The sequence below is a fragment of the Rattus norvegicus genome, chromosome 15 (assembly GCF_021556685.1).
Source record: "Rattus norvegicus strain SHRSP/BbbUtx chromosome 15, alternate assembly SHRSP_T2T, whole genome shotgun sequence".
NCBI classification, from domain to species: Eukaryota; Metazoa; Chordata; class Mammalia; order Rodentia; family Muridae; genus Rattus; species Rattus norvegicus.
In genome coordinates this window covers 56,259,394-56,276,779 of record NC_141548.1, presented here as the reverse complement: position 1 = coordinate 56,276,779, position 17,386 = coordinate 56,259,394, and the positions used below count along the sequence as shown (strand labels likewise).

Below are 17,386 nucleotides of genomic sequence, written 5' to 3'. Positions count from 1 at the left end.
AGAAGCTTCTGGGTCAGCAGGGTGGTGAGCAGGGAGCAAGCTGCCGTCTTTTGTCGTAACTCCCCATCTTGTGTCCTCGTGGCATCCTTCCCTCAATAACCAGAGTTCACTACATTGCACTGTACACCGTTCTAAACTTTGTGATTACATTTTACTGTAATAGATTTGTAGTAAGTCCAGTCAGTTTCAGAAATTGAAGAACCTGTGGTTCTTCTGGAGGCTTCATTTATCCTTCCTGAAGCAGTTATAGACAATGTATAAAATGTGTTTCTGAGGGAGCTGAGTATAAGGGCCCACACCTTTAATTCCAGTACTTGGGAGACCAAGACAAGCAGAAGTCTACAGGTTCAAAGCCAGCCCAGTATACATGGCCTCAAAAAAGATTTTTGTGGTGGTTTGCATATGCTTGGCCCAGGGGGTGGCACTATTATTAGGTGTTGTGGCCCTGTTGGAGTAGGTGTGTCACTGTGGGCATGGGCTTAAGACCCTCACCCTAGCTTCCTGGAAGTCAGTCTTCCACCAGCAGCCTTCCGATGAAGATGTAGAACTCTCAGCTCCTCCTGCACCATGCCTGCCTGGACGCTGCCATGCTCCTGCCTTGATGATAATGGACTGAACCTCTGAACCTGCAAGCCAGCCCCAAATATATGTTGTCCTTTATAAGACTTGCCTTGGTCATGGTGTCTGTTCACAGCAGTAAAACCCTAAGACAATGTCTCTACAAGTAATATAGCAAAAAATAGTTGCAGGTTTAAAATATATTTCATAGAATTTCAAAAATATTTTCTAATTGCAGTTTGGTATATCCTTGCACAGACCTTGTCTGATGCAAGCTAATATGCACAGGGACACGATAAAGCAAGCTTAAGTGTCGATGGTCTCTGCTTGGTTAATTGCTAGGTGGATTCTTGTTTTCTTTCCTTCTCCGTATGGAATCTATACATCGAGGGAAGAGGTCACTTGTATAGAGCATTGGAGCCGTAGATCAGGGGAATCTTAGGAAGGAAGTAAAGATGTTCCTGAGGAAGTGATGTCAGAGCTATGATTTTACAATGGCCATTATTTTGTCAACCAAAAAACGTTGCTTATTTAATTTATTGAGGAGGATTTGTAGTCTAAGTTTCTGGGTAGAATCTATCAGTGAGCATTCAGTTTTATTTTGTGAAGACAGTTTTGTAACAAGCAAGACACCCCATGTGGCACACAGGCCAATCCAGACTGGGAGGATGCAGGGTCCGGGGAGTTGATTCCAGGTGATCTGATTGCTAATCCCGTTGCTAATTCATCCTTGTGAGACCATCCAGGTCGCCTTGCCGTGGAAGTCATAATGCCCTGTGGTTTTATCTTTTGATATCTGTTTGTTTATTTATTTATTTAGTTACTCTGAGACCCACGAGAAGATTAGACCCAGATGCTCATGTTTTACGAGGGGACGGCTTTAAGGCTGTTGGAGCAACGCGCTCTGAAACAATCCTGGCACTAACCACCTTGGCCATAATAAACTGCCAAATATATGGAAGAAATGCACTTAATTTCAAGGTGGGTTAGACCTCCCTAACAGTAATGGCCCTTGGTGTTATCAGTTATTTTTTCCTTTAGTTTCCCCATGTAGGTTAGTCTTCATTCCATTGAAGGAGCCTTTCCTATTACCACAGACACGTCCCAGGAACACAGGCACATCATGTCGCCAAACTTAACTCACCCAAGTTTGTCTTCGGTTCACCAGTAAAGTTTAAACATTATTTCTTTTTTGATTTATTTATTTATTATATATAAGTAGTTGTTCAGACACACCAGAAGAGGGCATCAGGTCTCATTACAGATGGTTGTGAGCCACCATGTGGTTGCTGGGATTTGAACTCAGGACCTTTGGAAGAGCAGTCAGTGCTCTTAACCGCTGAGCCATCTCTCCAGCCCACCAGTAAAGTTTAAAAGATTGCTGAGTTCCAGAGAAATGACGCCGTTTTTTAAGTTTTCCATCATTTATTCTGATAAATAGGATTGAAATTGTTCGTGTTTCTAGTTCACCAGAAGCTTCAGACCTTGTGTCAAGTCTAGTGTGAGGGTGGTCTGCACCAGACCGCCCAACAGGTGAATCACGGTCGTATTGGTTATCATTTATTAAACACACACACTGTGTTCCAAGCCTGTGCTCCTCCTACAACCTACAGTCCTCAGGGTAGACAACCTAATATTCATTTACAGATGCAAACATGGAGGTTGCAGGAAAATAGCTTGCACAAGACCTCACGGTAAGTGAGCACAGCTGTACTCCGAACTATTTGCACGTTTGTTTGCTTGTTTGGGACAAGGTCCCCTGAGCTGGCAGTACAGCTGAGGATGACTTTCAGTCCTCGTGCCTCCAATTACTGAGCACTGGGATTATACCTATCTCCACCATGCTCCACTTCCACACATGGTGCTCGGAATGGAACCCAGGACTCCATGCATGCTGGGTAAGCACTCTGCCAAATAAGCTACTTCCCAGTTTTCAGAACTCTTTGGCCTCGAAAATCTACACATCCTGTTATGTTTTTGTTTTTTGTTTCTGTGGTTTTTTTTTAAATAGAGGGTAGCCCAGGCTAGCCCTCAAACTCTTTTTTAAAATTTATTTATTTTTTGTATGTGAGTACACTGTCACTATCTTCAGACATACCAAAAAGAGGGTATAGAATCTCCATTACCATGTTTTTGTTTTGAAAAGAAAGAAAAGGGAAGAGGGGGAGAGAATCCTAAAGGTGAAGTATGTACTCTTTCTCATGTTAGTAAATGAGTCAGTTTCATCACCTCAACAGTCACATCCCCACTCAGAAATAGCTCCAGTTAGAGGTAATGCATCCTGTAGATCAGGACGGGCATCTCATCCGTAACGTATCTGGGTTTCAGAATGCTTGTCAAGTTCTTTCCTAGTCTCAGCTGAAGAGTGTGTCTTGAACAAGCATGGTACTGTGTGTAAGAGGCAGGAGTGGTAAATAATAGAGTAACTTAGCAACAAATAAAGCATCCACACACACGCATCAGCCCCCAGCATAGAGCATCCACACACACGCATCAGCCCCCACCATAGAGCATCTGTATACACATCAGCCCCCACCATAGAGCATCTGCATACACATCAGCCCCCACCATAGAGCATCCACACACAAGCATCAGTACCCAGCATAGAGCATCCACACACACACATCAGCCCCCACCATAGAGCATCCACACACAAGCATCAGTCCCCAGCATAGAGCATCCACACACACACATCAGCCCCCAGCATAGAGCATCCACACACAAGCATCAGTCCCCAGCATAGAGCATCCACACACACACATCAGCCCCCAGCATAGAGCATCCACACACAAGCATCGGCCCCCAGCATAGAGCATCTGCATATATTAATGCATCAGCCCCCAGCATAGGGCATCTGCATAAACACATACATCAGTCCCCCTGGGAACTTGGCTTTCTGCCTGTTATGCAGTTTTTTTTTCTTTTTCCTCCAATGGGAATTAGTTTTGAGGACTTCAGAGATATCAACAAGTTAATATTTTAGTATTGTCACATGATCTTCTGGGATTTCAGTGTTTGGGACTGTGGCTTTTAGAATTATTATCATCACTGATAAAGGTCTTAGAGCTAATAAATAAGTTCAGGAAAATTAGTAAGATCAACATACAGAATCATAGACTGTGTTTTTGTGCATCAGGAAAAGAAATGAGGGAAGGAGTCCACTAAACAAATTACCCATAGAACAATGAAAGCATAGTACCATCTCTTAAAATAAAACTAAGGCAGCCTGCGGAGATGGCTTAGTGGATAAAGCAGCTGCCGTCAAGCCTAAGGACCTTTGCTGTCACATGTGTCCTGTGGAACATACACTTATACTCACATCACACATATCCATCACACATATATGCAAAGAATAATGCGAATTGAAACTACACAGAGTTTAAACATGTTATAACATAGATAATTTACTGTTAATAATTAACACCTTATTTTTCTGTTACTTTCCTACAGGGATTCTTTCTAGCGCAGTGTCCAGACTTAACATCTGTGGCTTTTCAATTGGTATACCTTAATTTATCATATAATGACCTCCACCAATTTCCGGGAGAAGTGAGTCTACTTTTTTATTGTCTATATTGTTAAATTTTACTATTGTAAATCAAAGTAGGTACCTTAAGATATCCTGAAGATATTGTAAAATAAATACATGTTGAGCTGCATTTAAACAGGCCTTACTTATTAGGAGTGAAGAACGTGTAACTAATTAGAAGTAAAGAAAGTGTAGCACTTTTTTTTTTTTGGAAGTTCAATGACTATAGCCCCAAATGCAGTGTTACACCAAGGTCTCAAATATTCTCTCATGGTTGTATAATGCATAAAATATAATTCATTCTTCTGACTTTTAGTAACCTTTAAAATTAACTTACCCATGTGCTAATCAGAAAATTTAAAAAAAAAGTCTGGGAGGACTGAGGTGTAAACACATTGAGTCTGTCTCAATTCAGGCTAATGTGTCTTCTGGCATAATTTTTTAGCTGTTGAAATTTGTGGTTTTGCTCTGAGGTCTAGATATGTTGAGTTTCACTTGGCTTGAAGTATTTCTTCTTTTTCTTTTTCTTTTTTTTTTTTTTTTTTTCGGGGCTGGGGACCGAACCCAGGACCTTGCGCTTCCTAGGCAAGCGCTCTACCACTGAGCCAAATCCCCAACCCCTATTTCTTGGTGTATCAATCTGGTCTGTCTTTGTTGGGGAGATGCTCTGTTCTTTAGTTGCTGTGGATCCTAGACAAGTGTGGTGGCTGTGGGTTCCCTGGTAAAGAGTGCTTCCTGAAGTCAGGGTGTGGAAAAAAGAATGAAGATGAACTAAGAAGTAAGGCCAAGAGGGGGTGTGGGTTAGGGCTAGGGGTTTGCATCAAGAGGCAGTATGGTGGTTTGCTTGGCCCAGGGAGTGACACTGTTTGGAGGTGTCGCCTTGCTGGAGTGTGTCACTCTAGGGGTGGGCTTTGAGACCTTCTTCTTAGCCACATGGGAGCCAGTCTTCTCCTGTCTGCCTTTGGATCATGAGGTAGAACTCTCATCTCCTGTAGCAATACCTGCCTGGATGCTGCCATGCTTCCTGCCATGATGATAATGGACTGAACCTCAGAACCAGTAAGCCAGCCCCAGTCAATGTTGTCCTTTATGGGAGTTGCTTTGGTCATGGTATCTCTTCACAGCAATAGAACCCTAAGGCATGCCAGAGTTCCTAGGGAATGGAGATTGGGGGGGAGGTCTTCTGCCAGCAGGCTACACAGGACTTAAAGGAAGACTGAAGAGATCTTAATGGAGGACAGGAAGGACAGTGAAAATCATCTTCCTGGATCTCAATCTACTTTGGCCACTGGGGATCCCTGGTAGAAAGAGTTTCTGGCAATTGGCAGTTGATGAAGGAATAAAGATGGGTTAGAAGGGAAGGCTGAAAGGGTTGGCAGGAAAGAGTTAAGTTGGGTCCATGCTATGGGTCCTCAGGCAATCAAAGCAACTAATTCTTAACCAATGAACCAAAGCAGAATCAAAAGGAAATTAGAGAATTTTGAAGATAAATGACAACAGAAACAGTGTGTCAACATTTATTTGGTGCATCTGAAACAGTGCTCAGGGGGAAATGTATAGCTATAAACGCTTGTGTTCGAAGGATGTATCTCGAGGTGGAAAACACACAGAGCCCTGCCTGCAGCAATGCATGAGTGAGTATGTGGCAGAAAGATGAGAAAGAAACAGAACAGTTTGTGCACTATGAAGAGAGGCAGAACTTGAGATGTGAGGGTGGTGAGGAACAACCTGATGTGAGTAGCCTGTAATACCGCCCCTGGCTATGGTGATGCCCTTGCCTACGCTGATGCCAAGGGCCATGTCTGGTCCATGGCCCTACAGCAGTATGGGTTTGTGTCAGTGTTTGTTGCTATGTTATAGCCATAGGCTATGTGGACATCCCTGGTGTGGGCTTCTGCCTGGGACCATGTTCATGTCCAAGGGTTACACAGAGTTGGCCCCATCTCATATCTGGGGTGGTGTGGGAGAGCTCGCTGCAGCATTTGGGAGAGTGGGCCTGGCACCTTGCCTGGGAAACATGGTAAGCTGACCCTGGTGGTATGAGCTTGGGAGAGCCGGTCCTGCCCCTTGGCAGTTGCCACAAAGTAGGAGAGCAGGTGGGCTGACCAACTCAGCTACAGCCCAGGCCCAGATCCGGAACTTTGAGTTAGCCTACCCACCCAAATATCTACCCTGTCTATGAACTGCTGAATCACATGAAGGGGCCAGTCCTGAGGAACCAAAGCTGAAGGGTCCCATGACACAGGGCAGCAACAGGATATCCAAGAGGAGTCTGGTGAGGATCCAGTATTGACGGTGGAGCAGAAGCCAGAGACCTTGAACCAAACCAACAATTCATTGCAATGAACATTTGCAGTAAAGCTCTTTGGGCAAAAGGGTATACTGTGAGACATGTCTCTGTTTACGTGGTGAAATTGGATTTTTGTTTTGCTTTGCTTTGTTTGGGAGGTTTGGAGGGCAGAAGTCAGTATTGTTGGAACAAGGAGCTGAGTGGGATTGGGGTGCTTTGTGTGAAATTCACGAAGAATCAATAAAAAGTTTAAAAGAAAAAGAAGTACCTCATATCAACAAAATAACCTTTAAATTTAAGGCATTAGAAACAAGTGAACTAAACCCAAGATAGAATAAGAAGGAAATAATAACACTTAGTACAGGAACTAGAGAACAGGAAGTCAACAGAGATAAAGGCAAAACTGCAAGCATTACTACTTTGAAAAGATTAACAAAATTGACAAGGACTACATAGACAGAGCAAACAAAAACAAAACAAAAGCCCATGTACACACAGAAGGTTTAAACTCCCAAAGTCAAGAATGAAAGGTTTCTACTCACCCTACAAAACTAACAAGAAAGAACTTAGATTTTAAAATAACTATACTAAACTATTTTATAGCTTAGATGAAATAAACATTTCTACAAACATGTAAAAGCAGACTGCAAATGGAAAATATGATTTGTGAGAGATTCACCAATAATTTTAGAATTTCCCATAAAGAAATGTTTCGGTCTAGATGATTTCATGGCTGAATTCTATCAAATATCCATGAATTAAACCAGCTCTTCACAAATGTTTCCCATTTCTAACCATTAAACCAACAGTGTCCTACTAGCAGAAGTCAGCCACGACAAGAAAAATAACCCAGAGCAAAGCACCCTCACAGCTAGTATACTTGATGAGGGAAGACTGGAAGTTTCCCCCCTCAGATCAGGAACATCACAGAGATGGACATCCTGGCTACTTCCGTTCAACTTTGCACCAGATCATCTAACCAAGGCAATTGGTAAAGCAGTAATATCTACCCAGATTCAAAACTCTCATGACTGCATGTGTAGACGTCCTCAGTGCATGCTTTCAACCCACAGCGCACAAAGGCAATTTCCTCCTCAAGCAAGTGAAGCATCACCAGATGAGACTTATCTCAGGAATACTTAAACAGCTCAACATAAAAAGGTCACTGTAAGATTAAAATACAAACGAGGAAAATCACAGCTATCTCAATAGAGATAGTAGATCATCCCTGGGAAATCCCAGCTCCTTTCATAACTCCTTCCAAAGGATTCCACTCAACATCTAGGAATAGACAGAACTTCAGACACAACCCTCACAGCTAGTATACTTGATGAGGGAAGACTCGAAGTTTGCCTCCTCAGATCAGGAACAAGAAGAAGATGAACATCCTGGCTACTTATGTTCAACCTTGCCCTGGACCATGTAACTAAGGCAATTGGTAAAGCTGTAATATCCAGATTCAAAATTTTTTTAAAAGATTGAATATATTTATGGATTGACAACCATTTATCCCTGTAAAGATATGTAAATGTTTTATCTCAACAAAAGACTGCATAGTTTTATTAAAATGTTGAAATTATCCAAATCATGTTTGTAGAAAAGGAGGAATGAAAAGCCATCTCCAGTTGCAGATGATAGACATATAATAAGAAACCCAATAAAATATGGTTATAGTGCATGAGTATTTCTTGAAATGTTGTAGTATATAGAGTTAATACCAAAAATAATCAACTGCATTTTAGTATACTGTCGATATATAATTTTATATACTTGTCTATATAAGAAATTGGTTTTCATTTAAAATCACAAGAAAAATAATGAAATATTTAGAAGTAGGTTTAACCAAAAACCATGCCTATACTGTGAAATTTCAATTAAAAATGTATATGAGACATGTGTAGATAAACAAACATCCCAGGTTCACTGGTTTAATGTTCTTCTGATGGTAGGACTTCCAAATTAATCTACAGATCAATTCAGTTTTACATTTTCATACAAAAACTGTTGGACATGAAATTATTATGAGATTGAAGTAATCTGAGTGTGGCACCTGATAGGCTACTGATGAACCTCAGTGAATTCTGCTCTGGAAATATTTCCTCTTCCCTCATCATAGCTTGATGGTCTTATGTGAAAATATGAGTTCATCAAAGTCTAGGACTTTTCAAAGATTGAAATATTCCATCCTTTCAGGAAAGCACTTAAAAACAAACAAAAACAAAACAACAAAACCCCTCAAAATAGTTTCAGGAAGTTCCTGAAATTGACTAGATCCACACACCACCACCCTGCCCCCAAGAATAAAAGACTACTGGGAGTCACCATCAAAGGAACAAAGCCTGAAAAGAAGATTCGGAGAAAGCCTAGCTGACTGGAAGAAGCAGAGGCTGGCTGAGCTGCCTGTAGGCTGTGCAGTTGACTTCAGATTCCCAGCTTTATGAGCTGTCACCCATGCTTTGGTGACTCAGTTGTTTTGAGTCATTTCTGCTCCTCACCCATATTCCTGTAAGTAACTCCAATAAAGCTCGTTAGACCTTCAGTGGCATCCAGACTTTGGTCTGTTGTGGGAGTATGTGTGTTGTTGTCTCCCCAGGTAACGCTTTGTCTCACAACAGTGTGTATGTATGTTTCTGTCTGTGTTTGTATATGTATGTGTACATGTTGGGGGGTATCCATAGAGGTCAAGAGAGGACATTGTATCCCATGGAGTTGTAGGCAGTTGTGAGCCACCCAACTTGTGTGCAAGGATCAGAACTTCAGTCCCCTTCAAGCATTAAGTTCTCTTAACCTCTGACCCATCTTTACAGCCCTGCAAGGACAATTCTTGAGTCAAGGACACATGAGAACAGTCATTTTACCATCTCAACATGTCATATTAATCCCATAATAATTTGAGGGCTTTGTTCTTTTAGCTCATTTTATTCTAATGAATTCATAACTTAAAGCATCACACAGCTAGATTAAGGAGCTTTTCAGAGCCCATGTCACAGCAAACTGTTTCCTCCACTGTTGGTTAGGAGCACCACTTTAAGGCCAAGAAGCCTCACTTAGGGCTTGGCATGCCCATTATTAATCACTTCTTTATTGGCTTCTCCACCACACATTCATGCACCCCAGAAAGAAAAACCAGGCCCTGTCAGCCAATATTCCTACCAAGACCACCACATGTAGTCTTAGATCTAATGCATCATTCTGCTCTCATCAGAGAAGTGTCTTCTTACAAAGTACATGGCAATTAACACAGACGCACAACTGATTCTCAGCTGCAGAGAATAAGACTGAAGTGCTCAGCCCTAAATGAGAGGCTGGCATCGTACCTCTCCCTCTAAGGCTCAGAGACCTACATAGAAGAGGGCGGTGGAAAGGTTCTAGGAGCTACATGTGGTGGATGACTTCGTAGAAAGAGTGTTTCCCAGCAAAACTAGGGCAGACGCACAGGTGGACTCAGAGAAATCATGTCAGTATGCATAAAACCTGGGCAAACCCAAGCCAAACAAGATCCCAGCATGGAGAAAAGAGGTGGGCACGAAGTCCACCCCTAACTGAGGTGATTGGAATTTGATAATTGCTGGGGGAGGGAAAGGCAGTTCTCATTAATGGTGTGACTCCTAGTAGGCCAACTATACCCCAGGGCAGGCTTCAAGTACAGGAGAGTAGTCTCGCACAAACGAGACTCAGTGGTCAGAGACAGAGACAGAGGGTAAGTGCATATAGTGGGTAGGAAGGTGGACATGGGGGCAGGAGTTGGAGGATTTGAAGGTGCATGAGCATGATCAAACTTCATTGTATGGAATTCTCAAAGAATTAATCAAGTCACCATTTAAAAGGAACAACTATGGCCATTGAAATGACAAAGGCTTAGCATCATAGTCTCCTTCATGACTCAGATGTCCTGGCTTCCTCCTTAACACCCAGTGTTAACCCTGCCTTGTTCTCTCTCTGAAAATATTGAGACAATATGAGCTAAGACGCTTCTCTATACTGATCTTACTGTATTGGTTTAAAGCATTTATAGGAGACACATGTGAGAGGTTGTGTTTCATTTCATTTCAGTTAATGTTTGCCTTTTCTGTTCCCCAGGTACTTTATCTTCAAAACCTACAAGTACTGAAACTGAGAAATAATCCTATCAGAGAAATTCCTTCTGAAATTCAGCAATTGAAGTACCTTAGGAAGTTCACCATTGCCTTTAATTTTATTACATCGCTTCCTGCTGGGTAAGGTTGATCATCTGAGGTAGTAGACACAGAATTAAGGTTGACACAGAACTAAATTATTTGTACATATTTTATTTAGTCATAAATTATTTAGTAAAGCCTCAATTTACCCTTTGAAAGTGGCTAGAAGAATTTTGATTACCTAAGCATTCTCCCTCTGCTATGATTAACAGACTCATTTCTTAATCTGGTATCAAAAAATATTCTCCCAGCTACACAGAACACAGTGTGGCTCTGATGAATCCCAATATAATGACCAGCAATTAGACCCCGGTGCCTACCCACTGATGGTGCTTCTGAGCATGGAAAGCACTTGAGTCTTTTGGTTTAAATATTAGGATGATGGCCTAAGGGTCTGTAGAAAGTAATTTGAGCATTCTGGCCCTCAGTGTTCTAACCTATAACCTAAGGAGATTGGCCTATACAAAGACTAGGAGAATGTGGTAGCTGTGTGTTGCCTGGAAGGAAATTCTGCTGGAATCCTGGTAGGTGTGACCACTGAAGTTTCCAGATAAAATGTGTCTCTGTGTATTAGGAGCTGACACTTAGGAATGGGGATGGGCTAGGGGAGTCTACAGGAGGGCAGAAAACAGGGTGATCCACCAGGATCTGAGGGTGAAGAGAGACCATAACAAGTGGTCTTCTACAGAGCTGTGGCTGAGACTGAGAGATTGGATTCAGAGGATTCAAGGGAGAGGTGAAGATCTGCAGCTAGCCTACCTACTTCCCTGACAAGACTAGCCTGTGAGTTCTCAGGGAATTCCTCCTGGAGTTGGTAGTTAGGATAGTGGGATAAGGGAGGGGAAGGAAGTGGGAAGGAGACGAGCTCTGTGGTCCACTGGTGGTAAAGAGGAACTTCCTGAGGTTAAAAAAAAAAAGTATGATCTTAAGTTTAAAAGATAGAGTAGATACTATAAACATTTTCTTTACAGGAGTGAAAAAGAAGTTGGGGGTTGACCACTGAATCAAAAAGGATTTGCTTACTGTGATGGTTTGTTAATGCTCAGCCCAGGGAGTGGCACAATTAGGAGGTGTGGCCTTGTTGGAGTAGGTGTATCACTGTGGGTGTGGGCTCTAATACCCTAGTCCTAGCTGCCTGGAAGCCAGTATTCCGCTAGCACCTTCAGATGAAGATGTAGGACTCCCAGCTCTGCCTAGAGACGCCACCACACTTCCACCTTGATGGACTGAACCTCTGAACGTGTAAGCCAGTCCCAGTTAAATGCTGTCCTTCTAAGACTTGACTTGGTCATGGTGTCTGTTCACAGCAGTAAAACCCTAACTAAGACACTTACAGTTTCCAAATCAATGTCAACAGTTTCTCAGAGAGAAGGAGTTTAGATTAACTGGGGTTCATTCACTTCTGATTTATTCATACACTGGATAGATAGAAATAAAGATGTAATTTCTGGGCTCCAGAATCTCATAGCTGTGCAATAGGACAGGGTCCAAGAAGTAAGCTGACACTCAGAAGTATCAGTTCTTCCAGTTGGAAGGATTTGCAGAAGAGTACTGTACACGAGATTACATTTGTTTTACAATTTCTAATACGAGAAGAAAATGACAAAAGAGTCACATTTGGGCAGATGCAGCCTGACATTTGGAGAAACGTAAGAACTATTAATTCAGATACTTTTAGCAAATAAATAGTTAATAGGGAATTATGGGATGGGGATGACAGGCAACTCAGGAAAGTAGTCAAAGGTGGGACCATGAAGATCTTCATCTGCATGCTGAAGTAGTGGGAGGTTAGTAAAACCCTGTGTTCACAGTGCTTTAGGCATGCAATAAATATTCCAAGTTTGTGTGGAAAGAGGCAGATTTTGAGGATAGTATATACACAATGGGGGTAGGGGGGGTGGTTCCAAGGATTATGATCAATATCATACTTAGCTGTTTAATAGCCTTCAAAGGTGGTTTCTATTTGTACCTCATAGGAGAAAAACTCACAGTGCTGTGGTTATGTGCCATAGAGCCATTATATCTTTTACTTCTTTTTTTTGGTCATTTATTGATGGGGAGAAAAATCAAAGGTATCCATTGGGAAAGTCAATACACTCGGGTTGAACAAAGACCTCAGAAGTCCATGTCCACATCAAACCTCAGAATGTGACCTTACTTACTTGCAATTATAATATGTAAATGAAGTTTGTCAAATTAAATGGGGCCATCCTGAAATCAGAGACAAATGCTGCTGCAAGTCAGGAGATGGCTGGGATTTCAAAGGACCCTGGGAAGCTAGGAGAGACATGAGAGATGTTGCATGAAGCCTCCAGAAGGACCCAGCCCCTCCAACAGCAGGATGCTGGAGTTGTGGTTCCTGAACTGTGGGGACAATGTGGTCCTGCTGTTTCCAACTACCCAGAGTTCAAGCAAAGAACTAATGTAGCAACCGAGAAAAACATTCAGATGATAAACGGTTCTTGGTTATGTTTTGTTAAGTGAGCATTTTCCACTCCAAATGATGTCAGCCCAGACTTCACAGACAGCAGCATCTTTTTCAAAGGTGTTCATGGAATGTATAATGAAAAGAAGTTGATGTAACTCTTGGTGTCGTGGGAAAATATTTAACTTGTAAATGTCTTAATTTCCAGGGACAATGAATAGTCACTTTCATAACTCACTGTTCTTTCTATTTAAGGTTATTTTGCCTGAATTATCTTGAGGAGCTTGATGTTTCCTACAATGAGATTGAAAATATTCCAAATGAAATCCAGAAACTCAGGTATTTGCAAAGTAATAGATACACAGTAAATGACCATTCCGTTAAGGACTTTTGGTAATGACAAAGACCTTAGTCTTTTCATTTGTTTCAGTCATGAAATAGAATTTGTGAATTGTAGGGTTTATTTTCAAATGTATTTGAACATCTAGTATGTAGTTCTGCAAGATATATTTCCAATGATACTTTTAAAAGTAAAATATAATAAACTTTTAACAGAATAACACATTATTTTGGTTCACTTTCTGGTGTGGATATATATGGTTCTTATACATTTCAGTGTCACTACACACACACACACACACACACACACACACACACACACACAGTCAAATTCTTTTACAAATTACCAAAAGCCTTGACTTTACCTGTGTCCTTATTGTTTTAGGACAAGGTCTCACTATGCCTCCCTAGCTGATCTGCAAGTCACTCTGTAGACCAGGCTAGCCTCCAACTCACAGAGCTCTGCCTGCCTGTGCATCCTAAGTGCTGGGATTAAAGGTGTGTGCCACCTTGCCTGGCTCTGTGTCTTTCTTCTGCTGTGAGTGTGCAATGGTAACTAGTAGGGAAGATGTTTTGTTAGGACCTTTAAGATTTTTTTATATAGACTTGTCACGGCACACACGAACACAAGCTTGACACATTCATTGCAGTCGTTTTGAGTTACACAAAATTTTGTTGACAGTGTTTGTTTTTCATTTTAAAATATATTACATGGGCTAGAGAGATAGCAAAGTGGTTAACAGCATTTGCTGTTCTTCCATAGGACCCAAGTTCAGTTTCCCAACACCCACATTGGGTGGCTCACAGATGCCTGAAATGCCAGTTCTAACATCTGATGTCCTTTTCTGGCCTCTAAGGGCACTTTACACACATGGTATACATACTTACACATACACACACACACACACACACAGTCACACATACACAGTCACACACACAGACACACATACAGACACACACAGACACACACACACACACATACACACATACACATAATATAAATGATGAAACTAAAATCTAGAACATTACATACTCTTAATCATTCAAATCTTTCAACAACTTTGTTTTTAATCATGTGTCTGTCTGTGCATCTATGTGAGATCTTGTGCATGTGAGTACAGGTGCCTAGGAAGGTCGGAGACGTTGAATTCCCTGGAGCTGAAGCTGCAGACAGTTGTAAGTCAGGTGACATGGGTGCAGGAAATGGAACTTGGTCCAAGTATGTGCTCTTAGCTCAGCAGCATCTCTCCAGCTTCGCAAATCTTATTTTATGCCCTTCACAGCAATCTGTGTTTCACTTAACTTCTCTAATAACTGTCTCTAAGGATTTCATGAGCATATTTCTATACATAATACTTCTTTTATTTCCAAAATCATCTGATTAAAGTAAATACAGAATAGAAACGGTGTACTACTATTTTAGACTAATTTTAAAAATCGAACTATGTAACCAAATCCCATTATTAGTTCTCACTGCCCAATTGGTTTTCTTGGAACATAGTCACATCTTCAGAAAAATACGAAGATGTCTTCCTCTGGTTTTCTAATGCTGCTACCACATTTTTTAAAGTTTCATGTGCTAATTCTTATATTTCACTAGGAGAATCCAGCCTATGCAAGGATATAGTTGGATATAGTTGGATATAGTTCGATGGATATAGTTCACTTCCCCATGTATTTACTTTACCCTGCACCTGTTCCTTTCTTGTCAGTGATGTGTTCAGGATACTGTTCCCCCATCCCACCCCCATCCCCACCTCCACCTCCCCTCACCCCTGCTTTATCCGTTTAGGTGCTTGACCTTGTTCACCTAATCTGTTTCTAGCTCCCTTTGCATTTCCAAATGTTCCCTTTCCTCTTGAAATGGTACAGCTCTTAAGTGGGCTTAGGAAGTCAGTGCTCCTTGGGCCGTGACTGTAGCTGTGTTGCAGCTGGTGTTGCATGCCAGGCATCAGGCTTCCTCAGCTTGTAGGAAGCAGCAGGGTTACAGCACATCTGGGATGAGGGCTGAGGGCTGAGGTGTCTCTCTAGTGCACTGTTGGTGACCAGAGTTTGCAGTTTCTCTTCTGAGATTCCTTACAGCTTTTCTCCTGAGGGGGTTTATCCCAGGTCTCCACCACCTCTTGCTATTCCTCTCCATCCACTACCCTCTATCTTGCTCTGGAGCTGACATTCTGCTGTCAGTATTTTGTATCTGCCCTTCCTTGTCACCCACTCAGCCCAGACTACTGGAAATAACCAAGAAGAGTTCATTGAAGAGAAGCCCTTTATCAGGCCTAATGGTCAAAACTCATGGAAGGAAACACAAGAGAGTCTCTTCCCAGTGGATTCTCTGAGCCTGAGCACCCTGCTTATACAGTCCCCCAAAAAGGGAAATTTGGAATAATCACAGCCATTTGTTTGGAACATTGACATCATTGCCCCTTAGCACCAGACATGGCAGTAGGCAACTTCCCTTTGCTGCACTGTTGGCAGAAATGTTTCCTCTCTTGCGTAGACTTCAGTGATACTTGAGAGAGCAAAATATCTAGTACAAACTATTTTAAATAGCCCTGGCTGAATCTGCACCTAAACCAGGGTCATCACCAAGATCATCCTATATCTCCTCTGAGTCTGTGGGATGCCCAGATGGCTGATGCTGGCATGGGGGTGATGGCCTATGTGTCTGACAGTCAGCCACTTTGGTCCAGGCGCTCAGGTCAACAGCTGCTAAGTAGCCAATCTTCCCCTTTCCCCACATTTTTACTTAAAACAGCAGATCTCAGCCTGCGGGTTGTCACCCACTTGGCAAACCTTTACCTCTAAAACTATTTACATTAAGATTCATACCAGTAGCAAAATTATAGTTATGAAGTAACAATGAAAGTAATTCCATGGTTGGGGGCCACCACAACATGAGGAACTGTATTAAAGGGTTCCAACATTAGGAAGGTCGAGAACTGCTGACCTAAAGAAACACAAAAATAAGAAGTGCTCACAATATACACTTAATACTGACATCATTAGCACTAATACTGACTTCAAGTGTCTTAACCATGCTTAAAACTGACCCATCCCCCTAAGGGGAGACTGAGCACCCTTTCATCTTACTCATTCTCCCCTCACAGGTCAGAAGGGTTAAGGGTTTTTTTTTTTTTTTCAAAGCTTCATTTATAATGGCATATATCCCATTTGTGAGAGCTCTCCCTCAAAAACCTACTAATTTCCTAGAGGCTCTACCTCCAGATATCTTGGGAGTAAAGCATTCAATGTTAGAACTATAGAGGCATTCTGAGTGCTGCCAGGAGCCCTCCTCCCATCCCAACTCCATTCTGTGGTGGAGATACATGGCGCAAGCCAGCTCTTTTATTAAGGTCTCTCCAGACATGTTGTTAGTCATGCTTCAGCCTGCTTATAGGAGCTCCTCTACTATCGCCATTCCCACATCTTGGTGCAGACCCAAGGTATGCCTAGTTCTGTCCTGCTGCCCCTCAGTCTTTTCTGCTAGCCCATCCCCATTCCTTTATGTCACACCTTGACCCACAAAATAGTCTCTAATAAAGATTAGTATAAGACAGCCACCACACGTTCAGAGAACAACAGAAAACAAACAACAGAATATCTACCCAACAAAACATTCACATCAAGAAACACTTCAAATATCATAACTCCAGATGCCTAGATCCCAGTGCAAAAACCACAAATGTGAATATCCAAGACTATGCACGTCCTTCAGAAGCCAGCAACCCTACTGCAATATTCCCTGAGAAAGGCAATTTAGATGAAGCACAATATATGGACTTCAAAATAGCAATTTTGACTATGCTCAAGGACCTTAAATAGCATATGAGTAAGAACCTTACTGAAGGGTTGGGGATTTAGCTCGTGGTAGAGCACTTGCCTAGCAAGCGCAAGGCCCTGGGTTCAGTCCCCAGCTCCGAAAAAAAAGAAAAGAAAAAAAAAAAAGAACCTTACTGAAGACTGTAAAAACACAATCATTTGAAAGACATAATGAAAACAATTTAAGATGTGAAAGTAGAATTTGACAAAGGATCACTAAATCACTAAAATAAAATTCAAATTGAAAT

General features: G+C 41.8%; 1 protein-coding gene across 3 annotated transcripts in view; it reads left to right on the top strand.

Annotated features, from left to right (window-relative positions):
* Positions 1–17,386, top strand: part of Lrrc63 (leucine rich repeat containing 63) — a 37,292-nt gene that overhangs the window by 6,451 nt on the left and 13,455 nt on the right. For all 3 annotated transcript variants that reach the window (XM_087586334.1, XM_087586335.1, NM_001024803.1), the window contains 4 exon segments: positions 1,379–1,539; positions 4,009–4,107; positions 10,458–10,594; positions 13,236–13,319. In XM_087586334.1, the coding sequence (XP_087442460.1) occupies positions 1,379–1,539; positions 4,009–4,107; positions 10,458–10,594; positions 13,236–13,319 (481 nt within the window).